At 35.1% G+C, this 17,009-nt stretch overlaps 1 protein-coding gene across 1 annotated transcript in view; it reads right to left on the minus strand.

Moving 5' to 3' along the window:
* Window positions 1-1,145: 1,145 nt before the first annotated feature.
* LOC100020779 (liver carboxylesterase 1-like) overlaps window positions 1,146-17,009 on the minus strand; it is a 63,073-nt gene continuing 47,209 nt past the window's right edge. Inside the window, exons 13-14 of the mRNA XM_007474880.3 lie at window positions 12,199-12,271; window positions 1,146-1,701 (exon numbers count right to left, since the gene is read on the minus strand). Coding sequence (XP_007474942.1) covers window positions 1,524-1,701; window positions 12,199-12,271 — 251 coding nt within the window. The 3' untranslated portion in view covers window positions 1,146-1,523. The remainder of the gene's footprint in view (window positions 1,702-12,198; window positions 12,272-17,009) is intronic.

The following is a 17,009-nucleotide window of genomic DNA, read 5'->3' on the forward strand; positions in this document are numbered from 1 at the left end:
TACATATCAAAATATCTCTGAGATATCACCTTACACCTAGCAGAGTCGCCAATCCAATATGACAGGAAAGAGAAATAATAAATGTTGGAGGGGATGGGGCAAAGTTGCGACAATAATGCATTGCTGGTGGAGTTATAAATTGATCCGAACGTTTTAGAGGGCAATTTGTAATCATGCCCAAAGGGCTTTAAGTTAATGCATGGCTTATGATCCAGCAATACCACTACTGGGTTTATATCTCAAAGAGATTAACAAAAAAAACTGTGCAAGGACCTGTTTGTACAAAAGTATTTATTGCTGTGCTCTTTGTGGTAACAAAAAATTGGAAAGTGAGAGGATGTTCCTTGATTGAGTAATAGCTGAACAAATTGTGGTATATGGTAGTGATGGAATACTATTGTGCTATAAGGAATGATGAATTGATGGATGTCTATATGAACTAGAAAGACATCCATGAACTGACGTGGAGTGAAATAGGCAGAACCAGGAGAACATTATACTCAGTAACTGAAACATTGTGGGACTATCAAATGTAAATGACTTTACTACTAAAATCAATGCAATGATCCAGGACAATTCTGAGGAATTTAAAGAATGGTATCCATATCTAGAGACAGAACTGTGGGAGTAGAAATCCAGAAGAAAATATATAATTTATTACTTGTTTATATGGGTATGTGATTTAGGATTTTGGTTTTAAAGGATTGCTCTTTTACAAAAATGAATAATATGAAGTGGGTTCAGGTGATAATATTTTTATAATCCAGTGGAGTTGCTTGTCAACTCTGGGAGCAGGGAAGGATGGAGGGAAGAAAAAAAACAAGAATCATGCAACCTTGGAAAAAAATTTAAAAATTTAAAAAAATGTAAAAAAGAAAAGGATGCAGTAGAGAAAGGCCCTGATTAGAACTCATGTATAGTACCAGGTTAAGCCTTCCCACCAGGCTAAGTGGTAGGAAGGCAAAAGAAAGTAAAAAACATATTTCAATGTACAAAGAACAGAAATAAAGGATGAAAATGAAATTTACATATTTAAAAATATACAAATAAATTTGTGAGCTTCTATCATTTGCCAGGTTTTTTAAAAGTGTATGTTAAATTTAACACGATACTATAAAAAAAAGAATGCATGCATGGACTAAATCTTATTTAAAATGTGGACTTATTTATTTCCATGTCTCAGTCAAAAATATGTGCATAGGTAGCAAGAATCACAAATAAAGAGGATTTCGTTTAGTATAACCTAAAGCAAATCATATGTATGGAAAGGCAGTTATTTGGAGCAATCTGAAAACAAGGCAATCCTATAATGTCCCCAGTGCAAAAGCTTTGGGGTCATTATCTTCCAATAATTGCCCAATATGTTGATAGTTGGCTGGTTCTATTTATCCTTAGTCCAATGCCGACTTCCCCACATCTTTGCTGAAAGGTTCTTCCACTATTAAAGAACCAGATATCCATACGAATTTGAATGATTTTCTTATTGAGTTTCCATTGAAAGAGAAATAGTAGATAATTCCAAATTATAGCTCTATATTCTCTCTAGTTATTCCAACTGGCTTCTCTGCTGTGATCTCAGTCCAAAATGCCACTTCCTTTTCTTTTAGCTTCTTGGCTGTCTTCATGTTAACATTAATTTGAAGGTACTTTTCATTCTGATCATATACAGGCCAGTTTAGCAGGCCATCACCATTGGGATTTCTGGAAAAATAATAAAGATTTAAAAGATATTAATTTAAACATTGATGATGGTCATTTAAAAAAAGAGGCAGGAAGTGGAGAACTCATTCACAAAAAGTCAAATTCCCTAGTATTTCAGTATTATTAAATTTCTACCTTATCAACTATATTTCAAATTCTTATATAATGCAATAACCATCCAAATATTTGAACTAGTTAAAAAACATAAAGTAAATCAGTGGAATAGTCTCTTATATATGTAAGAATCATGAGCAATGAAATCCAATAATCTAGTATTTGATAAACTCCAAAATATAAATTCATATTGCTTGAGGGACAAATTCCATAATTGACAGTGTAAAGGGTGTATGTGGGAGGAAAGTGCTTCCTTCCTCCACTTCTACCTCAATTCCTGGAAATAAAAGACTGATAAAACGTTTATGTGTTAACAACGAGTAGGAATATAAATTGGGGATAGACCAAGGATTAGTTAAAAGAAGGGGATTTTGATACAAGTCCCTGGAGAGGATTCTGGGAAGGAGAAAGGAATTGTGAGAGTCTGAACTGAAAATAGTTGACTTGACTTCCTTCTGGGATTGGAGGGAGGTTTTGACTCTCTGCCTGAATTTCCACCAAACTGAAGGAGCATTTTGCTCTGAGAGATTTTCCCCGGATAGTCAAAATTTCATGGGGAAATTTTTGACTCCTGGGTAGATAATTTATTTGGAGGAAACCATTTTCCCTGAGTCCAGAGATCAGCTGCCAGTGGTCCATCTGCCAGAAATCCTATGTGGGCTAAGGTAATCCAAAGATTTTCATCTGTGACTTTGGGTTACTTAGTACAGCTAAACCCAACCTTTTCTCTTTCTTTTGTTAATCAGTAGTGGGCAGATAAAATAGAGTCAGAGAGCATGGGGGGGAGAAGGGGGTATAGAACACAGAGCTGTAACCAGGGCCCAAAGAAGAGAAGGGAAAGAAAGCTCTCCTTAAAGCAGGACACTTAGAAGTTGGGTGGAGTTTTTTTTAAGAGTTTTAGGGTCTTACCTACCAGTTTCCCTTATTTCCTTTATAAAATAAACTTTGTTTTTCATAAGCCAAGAGGTTTGTGTTTAACTGATCCTGGGGAGTTCCTAGGTGCTTGCATCATCTCACATCCCTCTTAGACAGTTTCCCATTATAAAAGTACTAAGACATTGTAGAATTCCTTTTCAAAAGGGTGAATATCTTTCTCTGATTGGAAGAGGCACTCAGTGTCTGAACAAAAATTGGCAGTGGCTCTCTTATGACCCTTAGAAAACTGAGCTGCTAGCTCTATAGTTCCACAACAAAGAACCTAACCCTTATTAGGAAATGAGAATAGGAGTAATTTCATTCTTTTTCTACCTTTGAGCAGAACTACTTGCTTAGAGAGAGAAACTCTAATCTAGTAGTCATAAAATCACTTTAAGAAATTGAAATGCATATTTGAGGGGGAACTGAGATATAAATTTTCTAGGAAAATATTCCTTCAAGGCTGGAGTCAACACTGAATGGCAGAACCTCTGGTAACTCAAAAAGAGATAGCTAGCTTTGGACTCCAGAAAGAAACACCCAGTTCTGGACAGCTATTCTTCAGTGAGAGATGCAAAGCTGAAAGTCAAGGTAAAAAATGATTGTGTCTAAGGTAGGGCAGGGCAGAGTAAGATAGGATGAGTAGAAGGGTTGGAGCTGGGTGGAAATTTGACAGGAGATAAAGGACTTTTGCACTGCTGAGTCTTGGAGGAGTGACTGTCATTAGTCACATATATTCTCTCCGGGGGTGCTTCATAGCAAATGAATTTTAATTTTATCGACTCTTCCCAGGAGTCCATAGGAAAACTACTTTATAGCTATTGTTCTTACCATGTCATCTTAGTAAATGTCTGTTTTAAAGTTATTTTTGTGTAATGACTTATTCATCGAGAATTACATTGAGGCATTAAGGAGATTACAAACTATACAGTTTTAGGATTTATAGCCTCAAAGTATAGAGTATAGAATCTAGTAGTAACAGTCACTCTCTTGGAAATCAATTTCTGAACACACGTTAGGAAGAGGTTCAGTCAGATTTTTTTCAACAAAAATTATTTGTTAAACTGGAAAACAGCTTGGTAGAAATTATATGTAGAACAATAATTTTAATATTGTATACCTCAGCAATCTCAAAATGGACATATAGACCAAATAGTAGTTAGTGAACCAGCCCAACTAAGCTGAACTAAATCCCATCAAAAGTCTCCAGAACACAGGGAAGCCCAAGCTCCCCATCCATCCTCATTGACTGCTGGACTTTAAGCCAATCAAAAGCCTCCAGAGGACAGGAAAGCTCAAACCCCCAACAACCCTCCCCCAGAGACTACACCAAGAGATCTTCTATTAAAGCTCCAAGAGGGGAGACTGATAGAAGTCCCCAAAAAACAAAAAAAATGAGAGGAAGAAGATCACAGACAAATACAGGGAGTAAAGAAGGGGTGAATTTGAGCAAACAACAGAAAAAGAAGAAAGAAACTACAATAGACAGCTACTACTCAGCAAATTGAACAGAGGGGGAGAGATCAGCAAACAATAAACCAGAAATCCCAGAAAATTGGATACAGGCTGTGGAAGAAATCAAAACACAACTAAGAGAGGCTGAAGACAATTGGGAAAAGAACTTAAAAATTAAGATAAGTCATCTGGAAACAGAGGCACTTGAACTAAAATGAGAAAATAGTGTCTTGAAAGCCAAAATCAACCAGCTGGATAATGAGGCAAAGGAGATGAAAGATGAGGCAAAGGAGATGAAAGACAAGGTAAAGAGGATGAAAGATGATTTTCAAAGAAAATCAGACCAGAAGGAAAAAGACGACCAAAAAGCCAGAGATGAAATCCAATCTTTAAGAACCAGAATAAAACAACTAGAATCAAGTGACCTCACAAGGTAGAAGGACACTATAAAACAAAACAAAAAGAATGAAAAAATTGAGGAAAATATGAAGCATCTCATTCACAAAACAGACAATTTAGAAAATTGTTCAAGAAGAGACAATTTAGGAATAATTGGACTACCAGAAGACCACGACAAAAGAAAAAGCCTGGACATAATACTAGAGGAAATTATCCAGGAAAACTGTCCCGAGATCCTAGAAAAAGAGGGGAAAGTGGAGATTGAACGAATCCACAGATCACCCCCTGTATTTAATCCCCAACTGACAACACCAAGAAATGTTATAGCCAAATTCAAAAACAATCAGATGAAAGAACATATATTACAAGCTCCCAAGAAGAAGCCATTCAGATACCATGGAAATATGGTGAGGTTAACACAGGATCTGGCTGCATCCACACTGAAGGACCGAAAGGCATGGAATACGATATTCCAGAAAGCAAGGGAACTAGGTCTACAACCAAGAATAAAATACCATCAAAACTGACTATATTTTTACAGGGGAAAGTATGGTCATTCAACACAACAGAAGAGTTCCAAGCATTCATACATAAAAGACCAGACTTGAACAGAAAATTTGATGTCCAACCACAGAACTCAAGAGAATCATCAAAAGGTAATTAAAAAAGAGGGGGGAAAACAAACAAAACAACAACAAAAATTTTTAAGAGACTCAATAAGTTAAAATGATATGCATCCCTATAAGAAAAGAGGTCATTGGTAACTCTTAAAAACTGTTGCTATCACCTGAGCAGCTAGAAGAATTACACTCAGAGGGAACAGTGACAAACTGTATAGGATGAAAGGACCAGACATAAATAGGTATATAGATATATGCATGCATAAATACAAATACATGTGTATGTATATATATACATATATATACATGACTAGAGCTAAAAAAGAAAAGAGGTTATGACTAAAAGAAATGGGAAAAGAAACAAATGGGGGTAAATTTATATGTCACAAAGAAGCTCATGGAGGGAGAGGAGAGAACATAGATACACTGGAAGGGTAAAGAGGTTGGAGATAAGAAATACTCAACTCTTACGTACTTTGAAACTGACCCAAAGGGTCAGAAGAACCCTTCCCAGAGGGAAGAACAATCCAATCCATTGGGGAAGAGAATAGATTTGCGCCCTATAGGGGAGCAGAAGGGTAAAAAATGGACTGGTGTGGAGGGAAGCAGTACAAGGGAGGGTGAGGGACAACATGACAGCAAAGGGACAGCATGACAACAATTGCTATAACAACCTTTGGAAAATTTAATATGCTAAATATCTCAACTGATTTTAAGGGTTTTTAAAACATGATTTTTGTAATTTTTTTAACAATCTCTGGTTATTTTTGCCTGCCCCTAAGTGAAATACAATTATAAACCCCAGCCTTCCCACATGTGAATGGAAGTTGGGAAGTTAATCTCAGGGCATTTGTATCCCTAAAAAGCCTCCAAAAAGGAGCATCCCTTTATTTATACTCTTCAGCTCACTACTTAACTTCCACCAGAATGATATATAGATTTCTTGATTATGTTCTTAACCCAAGATGAGTTTTACTTTGTTTTAAAAATGTTTAATTACCAAGGTTGAATTTGCTATGATTGTAAAAGCTTGTGACAAATATCCATCAATTCATAGGTTTAAAAAAATGCCATACAACAACTTATGTAAAATATGATAGTGTGTTTATTTGCTATTGTAATTAATTGGGCTATTGAGAATTTTGGGGATATTGATACTACATATTTGTACTACTGTTCTTTAAAAAAAACCTTGTAACATTCATTTGCTCATACAGTGGATCATGGCCGCATGAAGAGGAAATAGTTCTCATTTTTGGTGAGAAAGCCTTGTATTCTATATTTTCTTAGCTGACACAGTGTGTCAATGATTATAAGCTATATTTTTGAATTTAAAAGTTCTTTTATTATTATATTTTTCTTGCATGTGCAATATACTTTTTCAGGGTTTTTAAAATTTTTTCTCTCCTTTTTATATTTTTGAAGCACATGTCACCAGCATTAAGATTTTCTTTAACTTTTTGACTTTTCAGTAATATAAGTTTAAGATACATTTGCCAATGCATACCCCAAAAAGCTTGTGACTATAAAAATGATGCCACTAATTATTTAAAAAATTATGGGACTTTGCTTAATGATTCTGTCTGATTCCAGGACAAGATATACACAACAGAGCCATTGCACAGACCCAAAGAAAAGCCAATCCAGGATGGATTGATGCACTTCTAGGCCAATACAAAGGTTTTGAACCTAGTGTGAGACTTGGGGTTGTGACACTTGGCTTATGTTAAGATGTATGCCTTCCTTGTGTCCACACTCACTCTGAAGATACTCACAGTTGAGTATCCCTGAAACCTTGGCTCTGATAAGCTGGTCCCCTTTTATGCTTCTCATAGTGTGGTACCTTTCTGTAGTCCTGGCTACTGACTGGGTAAATGCATCATTGCTTAGATCATTTTGATTGGGCCTTGATTCAAGGACATGTTATAGATTTATTTTTCTTTCACTTAGAATTTTTTACATAAGACTTTGATAGTCTATATTTTCATCCAGACTTTTTTCTTTTTTTCTTTGGATTTTTCTGATATCTTTTTAATATCTCTTGCCAATTGATTCATATACCTCATACCTCAGCCATGCATCCCTAAGTGATCCTGTTTTTTTAATCACCCTCTTAATGGGGGGAATATAAAAAATATCATTATTTAAATTGCAAAGTTTAAATTTATTTTGAGAAGAATTTTAGGTAAATAAAGATGATACTTCCCTGAATCCAGAAACTGAACTGTTGTAGAAGCCACCATGAAGAAGCCTCCAGGCCACAAGCTGCACAAAAATGAACTTTGGGTGTAGTTGATTGAACATTTATTTGTATCTATACTTTCATGCCAAAGGGGACTGTCCTCTAACTGGCTTTTTTGTCAATGCATCCAGTAGTTATTAGTTTTGTTCTTTTTTTTCTCTTATCCTCAAATTATTGTAATCTTTAAATTGATTATGTTTTTATGATCCTTTGGGGAAGTCCTTCTTTCCAGAGGATCAAATGGGGGGAATGTAAAATTGAGATTTTGAACTCTGAACTCCATTCCCCAAGAGTCCTTGCTAATTCCCAGAATGCCCTCTAATCTCACTGGAACCTCACCTGGGCCGAGAACAAGATGGGGTATTTAACCTGATTGCAAAGGCTTTTGGCTCTCTTTACTTCCTGTCTCCGCTGGCAAACAGATGCGTCTCATAATGTGAGTGAAATTTTGGGTGGGCCTTATGGCCCACCTGGCACGTGCCTTTTCTTACTTGTATATTCTTAAATTCTCAACCTTTAATAAACCTCTAAAATATGATACTCCTTGCAGAGAGAAACTAATTTTACCTGCCTCAGTTTTCCTAAGTTTTAATTCTTTACAAAGGAAGTGTAAAAATGGAGATTTGAACCCCAGACTTAAATCCCCAGAAGTCATTGGTACTTCCCAGAATTCCTTAGAATCTCACCTGAGTCTTCACCTGGGAGAGATCACAATTTAGTATTTAATGGGCTCTCTGCCTCCTAAGAGCCTCCTCAATTCCTCTACTCAGACATTGCAAGATGTAGTGAGAAAATGTGAATGGGCTAATCAGCCTTAGGCATGTGGTTTATTATTTTGTATCCTTGATTTCTAATAATCTTTTATTACTAGAAACTAATTTAATTTTTATAGTAATGGCAACCACTAGATTGGATGAGAACTTCTCAAAAAAAATTTTTTTAAAGATAGCCTAGATAATTCTTCTAAGTCACGTTTCTCCAAGGCTTTTAAGCAAAGCCTCTTGACTCAGCTTGCTCCTGTTGCCTGTTTGCCTGCTTACCTGCTATCCACTCCTGCCTGCATTCATCTGCTCTGGACCTGCTTGATCACTCTCCTGATCCTGACCTGCCCAGCTCCAGCCCAGGCCCCAGAAACTCTGGTCTCTGAGCCAGATCACTCATTGTCCCAGGCCCAGCCTCAGGACCCAGGCTACTGGTAGCTGCTCTTGTGTCTTCAGAATTAAACACTACCTGATAAAAACGGGGGTGTTCTTTCTTAGGACCTTAGGACTTCCACGGATCATGGGGTGGCGGGGGGAAGAGGAGAAGGAAGAGACTTTTCCAAACATGTCTTATTTAAAAGAGTATCTTTTGAGTGCATTGATTCTGTTATTTATCTCTCCTGAGATTCAGGGGAGAAATTCAGCTCCCTGCAACTCTTTGGCCCAATTTGAGATTCCTAAAACCCACCCTCACTATTGGGGAGGAGCTCAGTGGCTCAGTGGATTGAGAGCCAGGCTTAGAGACTAGCCTCAGACACTTCCTGGCTATGTGACCCTGGGCAAGTCACTTGAACCCCATTGCCTACCCCTTACCAATCTACTGCCTTCTGACAATAGGCATCCAAATGGATAAAAACCAAGGAACTTTAAAGAAACTGGAGGTTACATTTTTAAGGCTTTTCAGTCCCCAATGTTTTATATGATTGTTTTATGATTTAATTCTGTTCGTTTTAATTTCAACACTATTCTGTTACACTGAATCATTTTAATGTACTGGGTTTTAAGTACTGTTATATTCTGTTGCTTTTCCCCCTATAACTATACTGAACAAATATTATTGAATAAGCCCATATATGTAAACAGCTTTTTTTCTATTTTTGACTTTGTAAATTGTCACAAAGAGAATAGATGGACTTCATCAGAACTGGTTACAATTGTATAAGAACCTTTGGAAAATTTAATGAGCTAAATATTTCAAATTTATTTTTAGAGGTCCTTTAGACATGATTTTTAGAATTTTTTTAACAACACTGATCATTTTTGCCTGCCCCTAATAGGAGGTAAGGTCCATTTTAGTAGCTGAAGTGAAATAGTTATAATCCCTACCTCCCACATTTATAAAAACGTGAATGGATGGGACATCACAGTCTCATACCAAAGGAGCTGGGAAATTAATCCCAGGGCATTGTACCCCTAACTCTGGATGACTCCCAAAAGAGGAGCATCTCTCATTTATAACTCTTCATGTCACTTTACCCAACATCAATAATACAGAGTTTTGCTTTTTTTTTCCTAGACCCTTTGCCACATTTTTTTAATGATATCTAGATTTCTTGATGATGTTCTAGACCCAAATAAGTTTTACTTTGTTTAAATATATGTTTGTCAAGGTTGAAAGTTTTGCTATGTCTGTAAAAATTGTGACAAATATCCATCAGTTTATAGTTTTTTTTAAAATGCCATACTGTAACTCATGTTAAATATGATAGTGGGTTTGTTTGCCATTGTAATTAATTGGGCTATTGAGAAATTTGGGGATTTTGAACTGCTGTTCTTTATAAAAACTGTTGCTTTGTGCAGTTCATTTGGTTGTACTCACAGTGGATTATGGCCAGATATGAAGAGGAAATTGATCTCATTTTTCATGAAAAAGCCTTGTATTCTACATTTTCTTAGCTGACACAGTGTGTCAATGATTATAAGCTATATTTTGGAATTTTAAAACTCTTTTACTATTATATTTTTCTTGCATGTGCAATATACTACTTCAGTCTTTTATTTTTTCTCTACTTTTTATATTTGAAGTGCATGTCACCAGTATTAAGATTTTTTAACTTTTGTGATTTAGCAGTAATATAAGTTTAAAATATATTTTCTATAATGTCAATGCATGCCCCAAAAGCTTAAGACTGTAAAAATTATGCCACTAATTGTTTAAAAAAATTATGGGAATTTGCTTAATGATTCTATCTGATTCCAGGACAAGATATACAAAAAGAGCCATTGCACAGGACCAAAGAAGCACAAAGCTAAACTTGAATTGTGCCAAAAGAGCACACAGGTCAAAAAAGAAGAAACCAATCCAGGTAGTATTGATGCACTTCTAAGCCAATACAAAGGACTTGAACATAGTGTGAAGACTTGAGGTTGCAATGCTTTACATATGTTAAGACGTAGGCCTTCCTTGTATCCACTCTTTGTGAAAATACTTACAGACAAATATCTCAAATTTGGCTCCTACCTGGCTCCTATAATCTAGTCCCTTTTCTGTCTTTCATAATGTGGCAACTCTCTGTAGTACTGGCTACTGACTGGGTAAATGCATCATTGCTTAAATCATTTTAATCGGGCCCTGATTAAAGGACCTGTTATAGATTTATTTTTCCTTTACTTAGAATTTTTACACATAAGACTTTGATAGTCTACATTTCATCCAGAAATTATCTTTTTCTAATTTGGATTTTTAAAATGTTTTTTATTTATCTTGATAATTAATTCATATACCTCATAACTCAGCCATGCATCCCTAAATGATCCCTATGTTTTTCAATCACCCTCTTCAGGGGGGTATGTAAGAATATAAAATTTATTATTATTTTAAATTGCAAAGTTTAAATTCCTTGAGGGAGAAATTTTGCCATGAAGATGCCTCCACAGACCACAAGCTGCATGAGGAAGATCAAAAATGAACTTTGGATGTGGGGTTTGAATGCATTTGTTTTGTATGTATACTCTTATGCCAAAGGGGACTGCCCCCTAACTGGCTTTTTGTCAATGCACCTAGTAATCATTGGTTTTGTTTTTTTTTCCCTCTTATCCTCAAATTATTGTAAACTTTAAGTTGATTATATTTCCATGATCCTTTTGGGGAAACTGGTTTCCCAATACAAACACAGTAGGGTATGTAAAAATGGAGATTTGAACCCAAGACTTCAATCCCAAGAAGTCCTTGGTATTTCCCAGAATTCCCTATAATCTCACCTGAGTCTGCCTCCCAAGAGCCTTCTCTCTTCCTAGTGAGTAAAATGTGAATGGGCTAATCAGCCCTAGGCACATGGTTTATTATTTTGTATCCTTGATTTCTAATAATCTTTAATAAACCTCATAAATATAATATTTTTATTACTAGAAACTAATTTAATTTTTATAGAAGCCAAAGGTAAATCATAAAAGGGACTTTATATACCATGTCCAATAGCTGTTATACTGGGAAATAATGCAAATATATAAAATATGTATAGAAACAAAGTAAATGCTCACTAAGTGGGGATTAACTTGATGTCTTATAATACAAAATTTACAATAATATCACTGTATTAGAAGAAATAAGCAATGTGAATTCATTGAAACATAGAAAGACTTACATGAATTGGTAACAAAATAAGCAGGACAAGAAAAATCCATATACACAATAACAAGAAGAACACCCCAACAAATGACATAGTGCTGTGATATTATAATGACCAAGCCTGTCCCCTAAGAATAAATAAGAAAATTTGGTTCCCTGCCTTCTTTGTAAATGTGGGGATGGTGTGTGTAGAAGTTTACATATAATGACAGACTTAACTGATTTGTAGGTGCGTTCTAATAAACTTTCTCCCCAAACACAAATGCAAACACTTAAAAAAAACCTCTTTTGTTAAGATACAGAAATCTATATGGAAGGGAGGAAAAAGGGATATGTAATGGGAAATATAAATAATGGGGAAAATTATATTGGTTATGTGTCTTGAGAGAAAAAAGTTTCCATTTTCTCTTTGAGTAGTCTTACCCATTCCGAGCAAAGTTGGCCCAGTATTTCATCATTGTCCTGCTAAGTTGTTTCTCTTCTTCTGGGGAATGCTCTGCAAATATAATAAGAGCAAAAGATAAAATGCTATTAGAGGTTAAAGATCTAAACTATTGTCATTCTTCAGGGTTCCATACTACTTTTTCTTCACACTTTTCTTTTCTTTAGGGAGCTCTCCTCTTCCAAAACTTCCAGTTTTCTATTTTACACATTTATATTTTATAGGCCCCTTTTCTGGTGTGCCTCCTCAGCTAAGCAATCTCCTGGTTTTATCCATGAAACTTAAAAGGGTTTAAAATTTCCATGTATTCCAACTACCAGGAGAATTTATCTATTATCAAAAATATGAACAAGTTTTGGGGAAAGATGAAGATGATAGATTATAAATATTTCTTATCATCATAAGACTTTACAACCTATGACATGTAAAAATAAAATTGTCAAGTTATACAATAGAATATTTAGATGGAAAAATTGTTCCAATATAGGTTCAAAACTGTTTAACTCACCAATCAGGTTCAAATTGTTCCTATACTTTTGATAAGAGGTAATCAAAAGTATCCTCAGTGATTAAGTGAAGCTCAAATGTGAACTTCCCTTCTGGGCCAGGCACAAGGATGCTAAAGAGACTCTTATTATAAACATAAAATATTTATTGAAATATATAAGGATAAAGAAGGATTACTAATTCTAAGGGATTCTAAATCCACCCAAATAAACTCCCAGATTCCACAAGGAACTGCTTCTCCTGTGTTTCACAGACTACACTAATCCTATTTGATTTATACTATCTAAATAAAACTACCACTATTATCCTTATAAATCATACTTCACCTTCAAATTATAAAATAGCAAAGGGTAGCTGGTTGAGTCTCAACAAGAATCAAGTTAGGACTCTGAGACTCAGAGTGGAAACCAAAGACCAGGTTTTTCTTTGGTCTTCTCTGATATAAACCAATCTATAAAAACCACAATAGATATTTATTAGTGTTTCCCAAGCTGGGAAAGGAAAACACTGAGCTCCTTTATATCTTTTCCTCAGACAGAAAGAGAGGTGAAGATGTTACCTCCTCCAGCCCTGAGAGAGAGTCTTTGAGGGTGTGTCTCTGCCAACTGCCAGAAAGAGTAATTGACATAGAAAAATGGTTGTAACTGTCAGCAGTTGAAATTAACATGCTCTCTCAGCTCAGCTTCAAACTCCAGTTCTTTTCTCAAGCCACTCTACTTCTTATCTCTAAACTAATAAAAAAAATACTTATTTTCTAATAAAATCCTTACAGATAGGTCCCATCTAGTTGAACTCTTTTTTCATAAATTGATAAATTGAAGGCCAGAGTTCAGTGACCTCCTCAAGATCATACAAGGAATTGGGATTTGCAGATTCCCTGATCCAAATCCATTGATCTCACTATGCCAACTTCTAACTTTATATGTAAGCCTGGGTATGCACAATATTGACATGCAACCTAAAAGCCATTACTGCTACTAGAAACAGAAAGGCAAAAGTAGCAGTATATGATTGTGATGGAATATTATTGTGCCATAGGAAATGATGAATAAGGTAAATATTTAAAAAAAAACATGGAAAGACCTACATAAAATTATGAAGAATGAAATGAGCAGAACCAAGAGAACACTATATACAGCAACACAAATATTGTTTTGTGTATATCCACCTCCAAAGAAAGAACTGATAAATAGTGTGAACTTTAAAAATTCTCAGACCCTACTTCATAATGTTAGGATTGAAAACCTTAGAAAAATTCCCAGACCCTACTTCATAAGGTTGGGTTAAGACCATTCCCCATTGGGACCATTCCCCATTTGGGCAGTGAAGGTACTTAGATCAGGAATGTGAGAACTCACCATACTTAAGCATGCCTTAGGGGAAGATAAAGTTGTAAACTCTTTGCTGAACAATGAAAAGTACTTAAACCCATACTTATAGTAAGACAAAAAGTTCTTAAGCTGTGCCTAGTTTTAGAACTAATACAAAGGGGTGCTAAGTACCTATAAAGGTCAGGCAACTTGTGAACTTACAAGGAGCAAAGAGGTGAAAACTTACTCAGAGATTCTAGTCTATTCAGGTGTGAATTACTCAAGAGATTAGTCTTCTTAGGTGTGAACTAAGAATGGTCTGTCCTTTGAAAAACGTCTACTGTGATTGGTAGATGGAAGAATTTAGGGGAGGTGACATAGAAGAAAATTCCCTTTATAAGGAGATGAAAATCTGAGAGCAGAGACAGTCTCTTGAGACAGTCTCTTGAAGACAGTCTGAAGGAGGCTGACTGGCTGGAACTCCCTCTGAGGAGACTGTGTCCCTCTGAATCCTTGCTTGGACAAATCTTGTGATGAGTGATAAAAGACTGATCTTTCTCTTAAGGCTTAGGCCTGGGATGGCCAGAGCTGCCCTGGGTCGTCCTATCCTTCTCTCATTATTTCCTTTCTCTCTCTCTCTCTCTCTCTCTCTCTCTCTCTCTCTCTCTCTCTCTCTCTCTTTCTTAATTCCTCATTTGTATTAATTAAAATCTCTATAAAACCCAGTTGAGTTGGGTATATTTGAATAATTGGGAATTTTTCCCTGGCGACCACCTTATATATATATATATATATATATATATATATATATATATATATTGATTTAAAACAAGACACTATAGTGAAAACATATTTTCTGCGGTCACAATTTACTCATCCACTCTTATATCTACTACAATTTATGTCTTCCACTATTTTAATCACTATAGTTTATGTCCTCAACTATTTTAATTATTACAATAGAAATAAGCAAGGCATATATACAAATATATATGTATATATGTAAAAATGATGCTTTCTTTAGTGTGGAGAGAGGAGGGAGACAAAGGATACCTGGGAATTTTTATGTTACAAATAAATAAATAAATTTTAAAATAATGAAATATAATAAAAATAAAATTAATAAATAATTAAAAATAAAATAAACATAATAAAAATAAAAGACAAAGGAAAAGTGGGTTCAGGTTTTCTTTCTTAGTGAGGAATATTTAGGAATACTCAGGAAGCCCCAGGAAACCCACTAGAACCAATAATACTTGAAAAAAGTGAAAAAATGGAGAGACCTGAATTCTATGATAGAAGAGGTATGAAATCATGAGGCTATAGTGTGAATCTTTAGAACATTAATAGATTTTTTGACTCTTACATACAGATTTTTCCAAAGTATGACACCATTTACTCTCCTAACATCAAAACCATCATTTTAAGCAGTACAATAATAAGAGGAAATCAAGGCCTTACAGCAGAATTGTCATGGTTAAAGGATGTGAACAAAGGTTTCAAAAGAATAATTTCTAATAGTAAATTTCTAACAGTTACATGAGAGAATGCTCCAAATCACTCATATGATTACCTGAGGTTTCATCTTATCCCTGGAAACTGGCAAAAATAACAAAACAATGGCAACGGTCAATTTGGGGGGATGATAGCCACACTATACATTGTTGGTGGAGCTGAGAATTGATTAAAAAAAAAACAGACATTTTGGAAAGCAATTTGGCAATATGCAAATAAAAGTACTAAATTTGATCTTTGATGCAGAGACTCCATTAGTGGGCATAAAAGTCTAGGAAATAATGAATAAGATGAAAATTCCCATATACATAGAAATATTCATAGCATTAGCTTTAAATGAAACCAAAGAATTGGAAATAATGCAAATATTTACCAATAAGAAAATAGCTAAAAAAGTTGTGGTACATGAATATAATGAAATATTTCTATGCTGTAAGAATTGATCAATGTAATAAATACAGAGAAGCCTGAAAATATCTTTATGAATTGTTTGGTTGATGGAGAGTAAAGTTCAGTTACCACCCAAAAAAACCTCAATATACCCCAATGACTACAACAATGTAAACAGGAAAAAAAGATACCATCCAAATCAAAAGGGAATATAGCAAGGTGGCAATATGGACAAGCAGTATTCAAATGAAGAACTATGAGAAGGTATTCCTAATCCACACCTATGTAGAAGTGGGAGGACCACAGGTATTTACATTGTGCATGTTTTGGGACTTTTTCACTGTATTGTGCTGATTTTTACCCTTTATGTTTTTAAAAATATTATTTGTTTATATTGGATGGTTTTCTGGGAGGAGAAGAGGAAAAAATACTGAGGAAACTATGCTAATGTAAAAAACAAAAGACATGAATAAAAACATGAAAATACACTAAGAATTTAAGAAACTCTGAACTAGAAGGGACCTCAGAAAACATCTGATCCAACTCACCCTGAATAGCAATAACTTTTATAATCCCACCATAAAGTGGTCATATAGCTTTTACTCGAAGAGTCCCATTTCAAGTGGTGAGGGACTCATTACCTGAAAAGAATGATCAGGAATGTTTTCAAATAGCCAAAATATTTCCTTACATCAAATCAAAGTCTACGTCTATGCAACTTTTATCCATCACTCTTTATTACACCCAAGAAGATCAAGGTTAATCCCAAATAAGAATATTTCATATGCTTGAAGATAGTTAGTAGCCATTTTGTCCCTGCAGTCTTCCTTTCATGCTACATATCCCCAACTACTTCAACTATTTTCATTCATTATGGTCTTAAAGTTATTCCCCAATCTAGTTACCCTTCCTTCAGTCACTAAAACAGGAGATTCCAGATATGATCTGACCAGGACCGAATGTAGCAGGATAATCACCTCCTTTATCTTAAATATTAGACTACTGTTAATGCAGTCTAATATCATTTCCTAAAGGAAACAAGGCATCCTTGCTCAGCTTGGACAATTGAA

The sequence above is a fragment of the Monodelphis domestica genome, chromosome 1 (genome assembly GCF_027887165.1).
Source record: "Monodelphis domestica isolate mMonDom1 chromosome 1, mMonDom1.pri, whole genome shotgun sequence".
Taxonomy (NCBI): domain Eukaryota; kingdom Metazoa; phylum Chordata; class Mammalia; order Didelphimorphia; family Didelphidae; genus Monodelphis; species Monodelphis domestica.